Raw genomic sequence first — 13694 nt, 5'->3', positions numbered from 1 at the left:
GAGAACAGTCTCCGCAATAGCAGGACCTGGCCCAATTAAAGCCCTGGATATACAGTTAGAAAAACTATGGCCAGTCACTGCTCTCTGTGCCCACAAACTACCTGTATACTCACATATAACGATTACCACAGCATCATGCCCCTATCCTTTCTGTCTACACACTACCTCCTTTGTTGATACTTTGCTCCCTACCAGTTCTGCTCACTCATTGCTTCCTCTGCTGACTCACTGACTACTGGTCATACACTGCCCCTTCCCTCGGAACATGCCCCATCCCATACGCTGTTTCCTGGCTATTCTGCTAATACTTGACCCTGTTCTCCTCCTCTACTCCCTCTGCTCCCTGACCCTTCTTCTCACACGCTGCCCAATTTGCACCCTGCTCCTTCAGTTCAACAACAGAACCTTCTGCTCACTGTACCTTCTGCTCACACACTGCCCTTTGTATGCACACAACCTCTCTTCTGTTCTCACACTTCCACTCTGCCCCTTGCCCCTTCTGCTCTCACACTGTTCCCATCTCACTGACTCCCAAATCGGCTCCCTGTGCCTTCTGCTTGAACAATCCCCCCTTTGTTCACAGACTACCCAACTGCACTCTGCCCAATGTACCTGACCCCATTGACAACACACACTACCCCTTGGGCTCCCTCAGGGCACAAAGTCCTAAACCAGCATTGGCATAGCCAATAGGTCTTGCCTTTGGGACCTTAGAAGTGTCTAGCCATGCAACAGTTGATGTTGTTGCACCAAGGATATTGTGCTGCATAACTAAATACTTATAAGATCCCAAAACACGAGACCTATTGGCTATGCCAATGCTTTTTGGATTTGCTTGAAGCCTTCTGCATTTGCCTGGAGTTCCTGTCTTCAGGTCCATTCTCCTTGCTGGTTTCCTCTGGTCTTTTTCTTGTTCATCTCCTTTCAACCCTTTCCTTCCTGGAGTCTGCACTGACAGTGAGAGTTTTTTCCCTTTAGGGTTTATTCCTCTTTGGGACTCCTTCTGGAAGGCACAGTCTGCTCTGGTGTTACAATGCCGGCAGCACTGTGGCTAGCGGATAGGGTCACCCATACCTGGGACAGACCAGAACCTTCATGAACCAAATTTGGGAACCACTCCAGTGCACCAAAGTTGGTAAGAGAATTTCCAAGTGTGACATCTTAGTTCATTCATCATCAATGTGGGGAAGGTGGACAAGTCAACTTCCTTGTTCTCCATCTTTGAAGACGTTTGGTTAAACATTTTGCAAACTTTGTAACTTTTTTTCTTGGAAATCAGGTGCCTTGTAACAGAACTTAGTAGCCTCAGAATTCTTTTTATTCTCATTTTCAACTTAGATGTTTTCTTTCAGTGGTCACTGACTTATTAATTGTAAGCTACAGCTAAACACACGTTCTGGATCCCACCGCTGCCATCAATGTGAGGATTGGGTGTGGGGCCTTATCACACAGAACACTCACAAATACCATCTTGGGTCCAGTCAGGCTTGGTTACTTAACCTCAAGCCCCGCCCTGGGTAACTGGGGCTTTGAGCAGTAAAGGCTAGCAGAGGAACTATGGGGCTTATTTACAAGCCCCTTGCACCACTAGCGCGTCACTTTTAATGTGGGAAAAAGTGACACACCGGCGGCGCCAAGGGCTTGTAAAGAAGCCCCGATGTCCAAAGCATTTAACAGCACCAAACAATGAACTAAGAAAACAACGACACATGAACGAAAGAAGACTTCGAATCCTAGATATAAATTATAATTTTATGAATTTTTAGAGACCTTGATGAACAAAATCCACCTGAGGGTTCTGGAGATACAGATTTTAGAAGATATCATCACTTTTAAATGCAAGAACAAACACTCGTATGAAAAGTTTGGAATAGTGAGTTCACTCCCAATATAGTTATTTAAAAAACAAATAACCCCCCCCTCTCCTTCCCCCACCTCCAAACTACCAGGGATTTCTGTTCAAGGGCATGGGGCTCCATATGTATTTTTTTCTTTTTCCTTGTAATTGTCTTTCAAAACCAGGCTACACAGGGAGGCCTGAAGCCACGTTTGTTGTCACTCTAGTCGGTGACACTATAAATGCTTCAGTCCTGGTCTGAAGCAATGTTTCGTTGCCACTATATCAGATGGCGCTACAAATGCTGCAGTCCTGGCGTGAAGGCACGTTTTGTTGCCACTCTAGTGGATGGCACTATAAATGCTGCAATCCAAGCTTGCAGATCTGTCATTGGTCACCAGCCTTTTGACTTTGTCAAGGCTTGATTTGTTCAGACATGGTTTTTGCAAAACATTATTATTGAGGAAGATTCCGGACCCTCGTAGCTCTAAAAGCAAAGGGAAAAATAATAAAAAATGTGAATGATAAAACAGACTTATAGATGAAGTCTGACTGAAGCCACTATAAATAACAGTGTGTAATACATCAACTTGATAAAATCGAAAGGTTCAACACCCAACCTAACAAAAAATTGGTCTGGTGTTGGCTGCAATCCTCTTGCCTTTGAGAATGCTTTTTAGGAAATCTTTGTTACAAATAGATAGAGATGTTTGAAAAGATAGATAAATAGAGAAGCTTGCAAAACAGAGCAGCTCGTAAAGACAGGCATTCAGGATTGGATAGACCGATTGATAGAGATAACCTTGTAGATATGACAGATACACCTGAAAAGATAGATAGGCTGACAAATAGAATGACAGATTTGCAAAGATAAATATCTTTGCAAAGAGACATAGAAGTCAAAAAGATTGATGGAGTTGCAAAGATAGAAGTCTCATAGATAGCAGGAAAGACAGTAGATAGAGGGATACTAGATAAATAGACAGGATGATGGATAGACAGGTAGACACATATATAGATGGACAGTGAGACGGGTAGATCGACACAAACACAGACAGAGGTAGACAGATAGGATTGCAAACATAGATGGTGCAGATTCAATTAGTAATACAACAGTTAAATATCTATATACGCACAACAAACAAACACTGAAAGCAAACTATAAAGACCTACAAGCAGGACATACAGACTAAGTTGGCTTACAATCAGAGCTGTAGTCCTCAATTAAAATACAGACAGGAGTGCAGGTATAATTGTATATCATTGTGTACATTCTAAAAAGTGAATTACTTTATAAAGAATAGGTTCAAATGGACACCATCTGGTATACTCTGATATAGCAGCAATCTGATAAACAAAGGCGGCTCCAAAAGGAATTTACAACATCATTGGCAGGAGGCAGGTACTGATAAAGCTGATAAAGCTGAAATGTGTCCTGTGCTGTGACAAGCTGGTAGAAAGCGTCCTGCTATAAAATGAAGCTCGAACCGCACCGGCAACACTAATGTAATTAAGTGCAAACATAAACACTGGCACGGAGGGAAACTACCTGCTTGTGAAAGAGTAAAATGCTGTCACTCAGAGTGAAGTTAGCCAGTGACTGAAGTAGGCAGACCCACTGCCCCATGCTATATTCTGTAGTGGATGGAAGCAAAATGTGAATGGCACAACAACCGACCAATTGAAGGGCAGCTGAAAGCCCCTTTAAGTAAGTATATAATGCACGTAATTGTGTAAAATAAAATGTCTTGGCTAACACCAGACTGAACACAGATAATAGTGCATGTGTCAATCTGTAGGTGTGCGCATATGTGGAGAAATGTCGTCCAACCTACCTAATGATGCAAAAGAAGCCGTATCATAGCCTCTCTGTTTTTCTTTTTTTTCTAATGTTGTTCTGCATTGGGAAAGCCAAAACTCCTAAAAGGTGAGACTTATTGACTTTGCCAATGTGTGTTTAAAATGGTTGTAAACCTCCTTTTCCTTGTGTAGCTCTGGTCAGAGGCTTGGATCTCTGGAGTTACACTATGTGGAGGATGCTCATATATCATGTCCGGGTCCTAGCCCAGGCTCTCTGATAGCATAAAGGACTCCCGTGCTCCCTTGCAGCAGTTGCTTATGTTTTCCTCTGTTATTGTGATGCTCTGTGTTGCATGGTCCATTCACTGGAAAAGTCTCCGTCTTGTTTCATTTGTTAGGTCGCGTGATAATAAAAGCATTCCCTGGACTAGGGAGGCATCTTGTCGCTATGAATTTAACACTGTAGTTTGTCATAGGGGAAAGGGTCTCATTCGCTTAAAAAGCAACCTTCTCTGGGGTCTTGGTTAATCCTTGAGTTCACACTCCTCGATAGAAGGGGAACACAGAAGGGTTGTATACCCTTACTCTGCTGATTGCATTTTTACATTGAAAGTGTAATCCAGAATTTCTTCACCTTGCTTATCAATAGGGACAATTAAATGACAATAGATTTTTGTGATGGACTCTGCATTTCAGGTTATTTAGTGTTTCTTTTTCTTAATCTAACAGGTGAAATAAATGTAGTGATAAACGAAAACGATGAAGCCATTAAACATCAATCGATTAGGAAGTGATGTAAAAACAGTATATCTCGAAATCTCTTTCCTTGAAGGCTAATGCCTCGCCAAAATCACAACAGAAAACCAAAACTGGCCAATGAGGTCTGTACTTGACTCTGGGGCATCAGATGATACACATAGAAGATATAACACACCGACATACTGAAGCAAGCCTTATGAGGTGCTCATTACGAAGGAAGAGATAACCTGGTGTCAGAAAGAACACATCGGAGAGAAACCATATGAATGTCACAAAACATTTATTCGGCAGAGAAATAGCAAGTGCGACATCTGCAACTTCATACTGGTGAAAAGTCATACTGGTGGACTAACTTGGAAAAGTTTTCTCTGAAATGAAAGATCTAATGCAGCATCAGAGTGTCCACGTAGAGGAAAAGTCATATAAATATACAGAATATAATAAAGTGTTCAGAAGGAAGAAAATTCAAGAGCAGGATCTACAAATCTATGCTGGTGAGCAACCATATGAATGTACACAACGCGACAAAGCATTTATAACAAATGGAAATTTAAAGCAACATCAGAAAGTCCACACTAGAGAGAAACCAAATGTATGTACAGAATGCAATAAAGTGTTCCGAAAGAAGAATAATCTAAAGCAACATCAGAAAATCCACACTGGGGGGAAACCTTATCAATGTACAGAGTGTGACAAGGCATTTATTGCAAAGCTAAGTTTAAAAGTACATCAGCAGGTTCACACAGGAGAAAAACCACATAAATGTACACAACGTGACAAAGCATTTATTACCAGTGGAAAACTAATGAAATATCAGCAAGTCCACACAGGGAAGAAACTGTATGAATATACAGAATGTAAAAAATTGTTCCGAAGGAAGAATAATCTAAAGCAACATCAGAAAATCCACACTGGGGAGAAACCTTATCAATGTACAGAGTGTGACAAGGCATTTATTGCAAAGCTAAGTTTAAAAGTACATCAGCAGGTTCACACAGGAGAAAAACCACATAAATGTACACAAAGTGACAAAGCATTTATTACCAGTGGAAACCTAATGAAATATCAGAAAGTCCACACAGGGGAGAAACCGTATGAATGTATAGAATGTAATCAATTGTTCCGAAGGAAGAATAATCTAAAGCAACATCAGAAAGTCCACACTGGGGAGAAAACGTATGAATGTACAGAGTGTGACAAGGCATTTATAACAAATGGAGAGCTAAAGAATCATGAGAAAATCCACACTGGGGAGAAACTGTATAAATGTACTGAATGTGTCAAAGCATTTATAACAAATGGAGATCTAAAACGACATCAGAAAATCCACACTGGGGAGAAACCATACCAATGTACAGAGTGTGACAAAGCATTTATAACAAAGAGAGAGCTGAAGCTGCATCAGAAAATCCACACTGGGGAGAAACCATATCAATGCACTGAATGTGACAAAGCATTTATAACAAACGGAGACCTAAAACGACATCAGAAAATCCACACTGGGGAGAAACCATATCAATGTACAGAGTGTGATAAAGCATTTATAACAAATGGAGTGCTAAAACGACATCAGACAATCCACACTGGGGAGAAACCATATCAATGCACAGAATGTGACAAATCATTCATAACAAAGGTTGAGCTAAAACAACATCAAATTATCCACACTGGGGAGAAACCATATCAATGTACAGAGTGTGACAAAGCATTTGCAACAAATGGAACACTAGAACGGCATCAGAAAATCCACACTGGGGAGAAACCATATCAATGTACTGAGTGTGACAAAGCATTTATAACAAATGGAGATTTAAAGCAACATCTTAAAGTCCACAATGGAGAGAAACCATATGAATGTACAGAATGTAATAAAGTGTTCCGGATTAAGGAGAGCCTAAAGCAACATCAGAAAATCCACACTGGCGAGAAACCGTATCAATGTAGAGATTGTGACAAGGCATTCATAACAATTGGAAGGCTGAAACGACATCAGAAAATCCACACTGGGGAGAAACCATACGAATGTACTGAATGTGACAAGGCATTTATTTCAAATAGAAACCTGGAGCAACATCAGAAAATGCACACTGGTGAGAAACCATATGAATGTACAGAATGCGACAAGGCTTTTATCACCAATGGAGGCCTAAAACGACATCAGAAAATCCACACTGGTGAGAAGCCATATCAATGCACCGACTGTGACAAAGCATTTGTAATAAATGGACTGCTAAAACAACATCAGAAAATCCACACTGGGGAGAAACCATATCAATGTACAGAGTGTGACAAAGCATTTATAACAAATGAAGTGCTAAAACGACATCAGAAAATCCACACTGGGGAGAAGCCATATCAATGTACAGAGTGTGACAAAGCATTTATACAAAGTGGAGACCTAAAACGGCATCAGAAAATCCACACTGGGGAGAAGCCATATCAATGTACAGAGTGTGACAAAGCATTTACAACAAATGAAGTGCTAAAACAACATCAGAAAATCCACACTGGGGAGAAGCCATAGCAATGTACAGAGTGTGACAAAGCATTTATAACAAATGAAGTGCTAAAACTACATCAGAAAAACCACACTGGGGAGAAGCTGAAGCAATGTACAGAGTGTGGCAAAGCATTTATAACAAATGGACAGCTAAAACAACATCAGAATGTTCACTCTGGGGGGTAACCATATTAATGTACAGAGTGTGTCAAAGCCTTTATTGCAAAGCAAAGTTAAAAAATACATCATAAACTCAACACTGGAGAGAAGCCATATGAATGCTCTGAATGTAACATGGTATTTTTTAGAAAGCAAAATGTAATTGCCCATCAGAAAGTTCACACAGGAGAGAAACCATATCAGTGTACAGAATGTGAGAAGGCATTCATAACAACTGGAGAGCCGAAGGAACATGAGAAACTCCACATGGAGAGAAATCCTATGTATGCTAAGAATGTAATAAAGTCCACAGGAAGAATACGTTAATGCAATATCAACAAATCCACACTAGGGAACAACCATATTAATGTACAGAATGTTACAAGATTCATTACAAAAACAAAATCAATGACATCAGAATGTTTACACAGGTGACAAACCATATAAATGTATTGAAAGTGACAATATATTCATAAGAAATGGAGAGGTAACGCAACATCAAAAGTCCACACTGAAGACTGCATGGAATGAGGCAAGGCATTTATTAGCAAGGGAGACTAAAAACAACATCAAATGTCCCCATTGAGGAAAATTTCTTTGAATGTACAGAATGTGACAAAGTATTCTTGGAAGTAACTGCTTCAATGTACAGAAGTGACAAGGCATTTATTACATGGGTACAGCACAAACCATCAGAAAGTCAACACAGGAGAGAAACCTCATCAGTGCACTTACTGTGACAAGGCATTTGTTAAAAAAGCAAACTAGCATGACATCAGGAAGATCACATGGGATAGAAATGATATGACTGCACTCAATTTAACAAAGCAGTTATTAGTAAGGCACAGCTAATGTAATATCAAAGTCCACAAAGTGAAGAAAGTCAAGACACAAAGAACGCATACCACAACTAATACGTACAGGCATTTATTAAAAAAGAAAGACCAAACACATCGTCAAAAAGCCCTCCCTAGGGAGAGACCATATAAATGTACTGAATATGACAATTAATTTATTGGCCGGGCACAGCTGATACAATAGCAGTAAGTCAACACAGAGTAGAAAGTCATGATGGTGGAGAATGCATACCACTGCACACCGAAAGGACTATTAATGCAACATCTGAAAATCCACACTGGGAAGTAACTGAAGCAATATGTGTGGCCAGGAATTGCTCAGATGATCAACATGGTAGAAACACCTTGTTCTTGCAAACGTTTTCTCACAGGAGGGTCCTGATGTGTCTACATGTATTCCAGTTAGAAACTATATCTGTCTTCCGTGCGATAAGACATTCATTACAAAGGAATAGCTAATGCTTGTTCAGAAATTATACACCAGGGAGAAGCCATTTAAATATTATAAACGTGAAAGAGCATTTCCTGCCAAACGCTCTCTGATAAGTTATCAAAATGGCCACCCCGGTTTAAGAAGTACTGATATTGAAGTCTTTCATTTGAAATAGTCATCAGTTGCTACGTTAAAAAAATCCACACCTGACACAGATAGAGGGGAACGAACTACCTGAACAAAATGTGGAACAAAGGAACAGAAAAGTGGATGTCATCGTAGGTGCCAAAGGATTATTCAAGGAAAGGTCCCACCTTACCCCTATCCGACAGAGATTAAAAGATGCAAACTCCAGAGAGCATCAAACTTCGACAAAATGCAAATGCTATAGAAAACAACAGCTAGATTTATTTCCTTGTTCCCAGCCTACTGTAGTATAAGGACAATTTTGGCCATCTTGTGATAAGACCTCACTCTGCCTATTCACTCAGTAAAGTGATATTTGTTCTGCAAGGCCTTCTAGAGCTTGTATCCAAAGTTTTAGGGACATTTCTGATAATGACATTCAGTTTGTTATCTAGGATGTTATGTTCTTGCTGTTTGTTGTTGACATTTCCTTTCGATCAATAGCAATCCTGCCCTGGAGATGACAAGTGGAGTTTGGAGGTCGGTTGGAAGACAGATACCACTGGCCTTAGAGGTTTGCATCCCCCAAAGTATGTGTGCATCAGGTTTATGGTTTCGTGTGGGACAGAAGCTGCCACCGTTTGTACAGACCTTGCTAGACAGTTTGCTGGACAATCTGCATAAGAGGCCTCTACTTACAGCAGTGATTACAATCTCCTATATCACATGTATCAACAATTGTATTCTTTCTACTTCTGTACGGTGAATTTGTTAAACATGCTCATCTTCAATAAATGTACATCTGCGGAAAGTACCAAATGCAATCCTAGATGTTTGAACACTGCAATCATTCTTATACCGTTACTAAAGCGCTTGAATATCCATTCAGACTATGCCCATGAACTAGAAAAAAACCAACCTGTTTTTTTTATTTACATTGCTCTCTGCTTGTTCCCTCTTGCATTGTATGTTCTTGTTTGTATGCCCTGACTGCTATATGCACAGTACTCTTGATACCCTGATGGGTGTATGTTCATGCTTTAAAAAACTCTGCAAATAAATAAATAATAATAAACTGTAATGACAAATGCAACAGCATTTTACCACACTCCCATCCGACCTGGCCTCCGACTGGGATCCCAGCTAGTAACAATGATAAAAAAACATGTTACTGATCTGTATGGACCCATCTGGTGACCAAAGAGCCACAGCAGGAAGAATACGAAGATGAATCCTCAGTCCTTGAATGGACAAAAGGGGGCAAATGATAGGTCGTCGTTTCACCATCTTGAAGACATTGACACTTGGATGGAGAATATTAAAAATCTGGATGCTTCTCTTCACTTGTTCATGAAAGGCAAACTGCTGTTAGTTTCGCAGAGAGAAAGACTTGCTCTTGTGCGTTATAGATTGTAAAAGAGGGAGGCAGTCAGTGTGTGAGTCAGAAAAGGTCTCCCCCATACAGAATTCAGTAGCTACTAATCCTCGAATAACCACCCACAGTCTCAAGACAAGTTACATCTCTCATCGATATGCAAGAAGGACGGGCTTCTAACACTACTGTTATATCTAACACTGCAGAGCATCACATGAGTCTGTACAACAATGTGATTGATGCTAGTTTAGCCATCCCGAGGCAAGACTATAAAGCTCTGGTAAGGTTACTCATGCAATGTGGGTAGGGGATTGTTGGGAGAGCTGTTACTAGAACACAGGTGGCACAGGGGTTTGATGTCAGACATGCTCCTGATCTGACAGAAGAGCTTAGAGGGAAGACGGAGTAAAAACTGCAGACACAACAAAAATGACTGAGGAAAGCCCTGGATGTAAGATTAGACTACCTATCTGGAATGCGAGCGGGGTGAATGACAACCACAAGGCTCGACTGGTGATCGTGTACTTCAATAGACATTAGGTGGTTGTCGCATGACCTATCTGGAATGTAAGTGGGGTGAATGACAACCACAAGGCTCGACTGGTGATCGTGTACTTCAATAGACATTAGGTGGGTGTCGCATGACCTATCTGGAATGTGATTGGGGTGAATGACAACCACAAGGCTCGACTGGTGATTGACCAGTCAATAGACATTAGGTGGATGTAGCATGCTGCTTCTGTGAGAGCAAATCATTTTGCCAATAGCTGGAGCTTATACTTCTATTACTCTTCCTCCGTAGCTAAGGAAGTGGCCATATTGGTTAAACAAGGCTTACACTTTAAGCCTCTGGAGAAGTTCTGTGATGGAAAGGCCTGGTGTGTGGTTGTTGGGTTCAATAAGTATGGCTCAACTATGACAACAAAGGGAAATAACCGCTGCACTCCAATGTAGTTATGGTATTCTATATGGTGAAACCGAAAGTACAAATCTTATAGGTGCACCGGGTGTTCACCTCCTGGATCCTGAGGTGCTATCAACCCTACCTTCAACTGTCTGGAGTAGCCATGGGAAACTGTGCTGCTCCAGCATATGCTAACCTTTTTATGTACGCATTTGAACAACAACACATTCTTCAAAATTCCCAATGGCAACCTTTTTTGTGTGCATATTTCCGGTACATTGATGACATTTTCCTTGTTTGGCAGGGCAACGAGATTCAACTTTTGTCTGCAATCAATGAACTCAACACAGTGAATGAACGTATTCAATTCAATCACACATTAAGTAAGACTGAAATCTCTTTCTTGGATGTACTCATCAGAGTATGTGACAATCAATTCATAACTTCCATCTACACCAAAGCAACAGACCGCAAGAACTACCTGCACCATAAAAGCTTTCATCAACCCAGTCTCAAGCGTCACCTACCTTATTATCTGTTACTCAGAGCTAAACGCATAGGATCCACAGAGCATCTGTACAAAGAAAACAGCTCCAAAATTATTAACAAATTCCACCGAGACACTTAGGTAGGTAGACTAGACGGTCATTGGATTATGGGTTCTTCTGACTGAGTTCTGTGACCAGGTTGTAAGGTCTAACCTCCCTATCACCAACATCAACAACATCCTGTTTTCTTGTGCATAGTTCTGTATGTATGCACTTTGCTGGTAACATTGTAAGATCTCTTTTAAATCTGTATATATTTTAATTGTGCAGTTTTATGTACCTACTGTGGCGATCCTTGTGTCCGAGACTTGCATCGCACCAAGGCTCCCTGTACTAGATTTCCCTATCGGCGCAGCCGATTGAGGCGCTGACGCCGGGTGTCAGAGGGCTAGCCGCCATCTTAGGGGGAGGCAGGGTAGCGGTCCAGCACTTGGACGCCTCCGACCCTCCTCCAGCATGTATAAAAACAAAGTGACTCCCCGTCCGCGCAGCGGGCGGGCACAGCGGGTGCGCCGGTGGCGCACCGAAGGTGCACCGAAGGCACGCCTAAGGCAAGCCCGTCTGTGCCCATCCGCCCCTGGCCCGCGACCAGCGCCAGTCCCCCTGTCGGTTGCTCCAACACTAGACAGATTTGCTGGTCTAGAACTCAACTCCTGGAGTGGAGACTAGGTACTTGTTTGCCAGCTGCCCGCTGCTGTCCACTCAGCCTTGAGGGCCGCCCTTTTAAATGCCCACTTTGTGAGCATATCCTCACTCCTTGGTCGAAACGGTCCTCTCATCATTCGAATCTGGTCAAACGCCCTAGCCACACTATGACGCTGAAGGCGGCCCTGATTAATTGCCGCTCCCTTACTCGCCATGCTAGTGAGATCTGGTTCTCACTCGATACCCATGCTTGGGATATCCTATTTCTTACTGAGACTTGGATCAAAGACACCTCGAAACCTGATATTCACTTAGCTACACCCATAGGCTATCGACTGGTGGGTATTAATCGAGAAAACGCTAAAACCGGTGGCGGTCTTGTCATCATCCTAAGGTCACATCTCAATATGACTTCCAAGAAATTAACTAATATTGGGCTTATGGAAGCCATGTACTTTACTATTCTAGATTTGGCTACTGTTATTCTGGCTGGCATCTTAGTCTAACACCCCCCCAATGCTTTCGCCTCATCATTAGCAATACTATTACACATGATAGTGGATCTCTCCCTTAGACATTCGCACTTTATAGTGCTAGGAGATTGTAACCTTCATGCTGAAAACCCCTCATGCTCACAAGCGTCTCATTTACTAGAGACCTTGCAGGGCCTGACCTTGACCCAATTAGTTCAGGGCCCGACCCACCTAGCGGGACACACTCTTGATTTGATATTCACGAATCACCCTGGGATCACAACTCTTCCCTCACGTCCCCTTACGTGGTCGGATCATTACCTCCTCCTTTTGATCTAACTCCTCCCCTATTACCCATCTCGTCAACTCTTGATAGGGAATTTGGGAGAAAATGGCATGAAGTAACACGTGCTGCCGTTGATCCTCTCTTTTCTTATCAGTTTGATCCTCTCTCAAAGGACCTTAACGAAGAAGTGGCGACATTAAACTCCTCCCTTTTACTTGCCATTGGTGCCATTACCCCATTAAAACCTATCGCCTCCGCCAGATCCCGGCCATCTGCTCCTTGGTTCTCCCCCGCTTTGCCAGAGGAAAAGAGCCGCTGTAAACAGCTGGAACGCAAATGGCGGCAGACATATGATCTTGAGTCGAAAATGATTTACAAGACTGCCCTAAAAAAAATTCAAAAATTAAACAGTCCACAATGAGAGATTTTTTCACCCAACAAATTAAGAATGCTGAAAACTCTACTGAAACACTTTTTAATATTGTGAAGGACTTTGTTAACCCTCCCGCCATGCTGTTTCAGAGTTCCCCTAGCAAGGTCCTATGCAATGGGTTATCGGACTACTTTCAGGACAAAATTATTAATTTAACATCCTCATTCAATCCTGTTGTGGCCCCCCCTCTTCCCAGTGACCCTGAAGTCTGCTTGTCCAATGCAAATCGGGGTCTCCTTTAGATCCTGTCCCTGCTAAGGTGAGGGGCAATCTGGCCACTCTACTGATCAGCCCACTCCTCTCTATTTGGAATTCTTCGTTATGCACTGGTCAATTCCCGACTGCATGGAAACAGGCAATGTTAGTCCCGATTTTGAAGAAAGCAGATGCGGATCCCACGCAATTCTGTAATTACCGACCAATTTCTCTCCTTCCTAAGCCGGCAAAAATCCTGGAAAAGGCTGCCCAGAAACAATTGGAGGACTATTTAGAAGCCAACCAATTGTTACATGATTTGCAGTCTGGATTTAGAACAGGTTTTAGTACCGAGACCACTCTT

At 41.9% G+C, this 13694-nt stretch overlaps 1 protein-coding gene across 3 annotated transcripts in view; it reads left to right on the top strand.

Annotated features, from left to right (window-relative positions):
- Nucleotides 1-9295, top strand: part of LOC144764076 (uncharacterized) — an 81506-nt gene extending 72211 nt beyond the window's left edge. For all 3 annotated transcript variants that reach the window (XM_078650237.1, XM_078650235.1, XM_078650236.1), the window contains exon 2: nt 4367-9295. In XM_078650237.1, the coding sequence (XP_078506363.1) occupies nt 4770-6920 (2151 nt within the window). In that variant the 5' untranslated portion in view covers nt 4367-4769 and the 3' untranslated portion in view covers nt 6921-9295. The remainder of the gene's footprint in view (nt 1-4366) is intronic.
- The last annotated feature ends 4399 nt before the right edge of the window (nt 9296-13694 follow it).

Source organism: Lissotriton helveticus, chromosome 6, assembly GCF_964261635.1.
Source record: "Lissotriton helveticus chromosome 6, aLisHel1.1, whole genome shotgun sequence".
NCBI lineage: Eukaryota > Metazoa > Chordata > Amphibia > Caudata > Salamandridae > Lissotriton > Lissotriton helveticus.
Note: the sequence above shows the minus strand (reverse complement) of the source record. Positions and strands in the feature narration are given on the sequence as shown.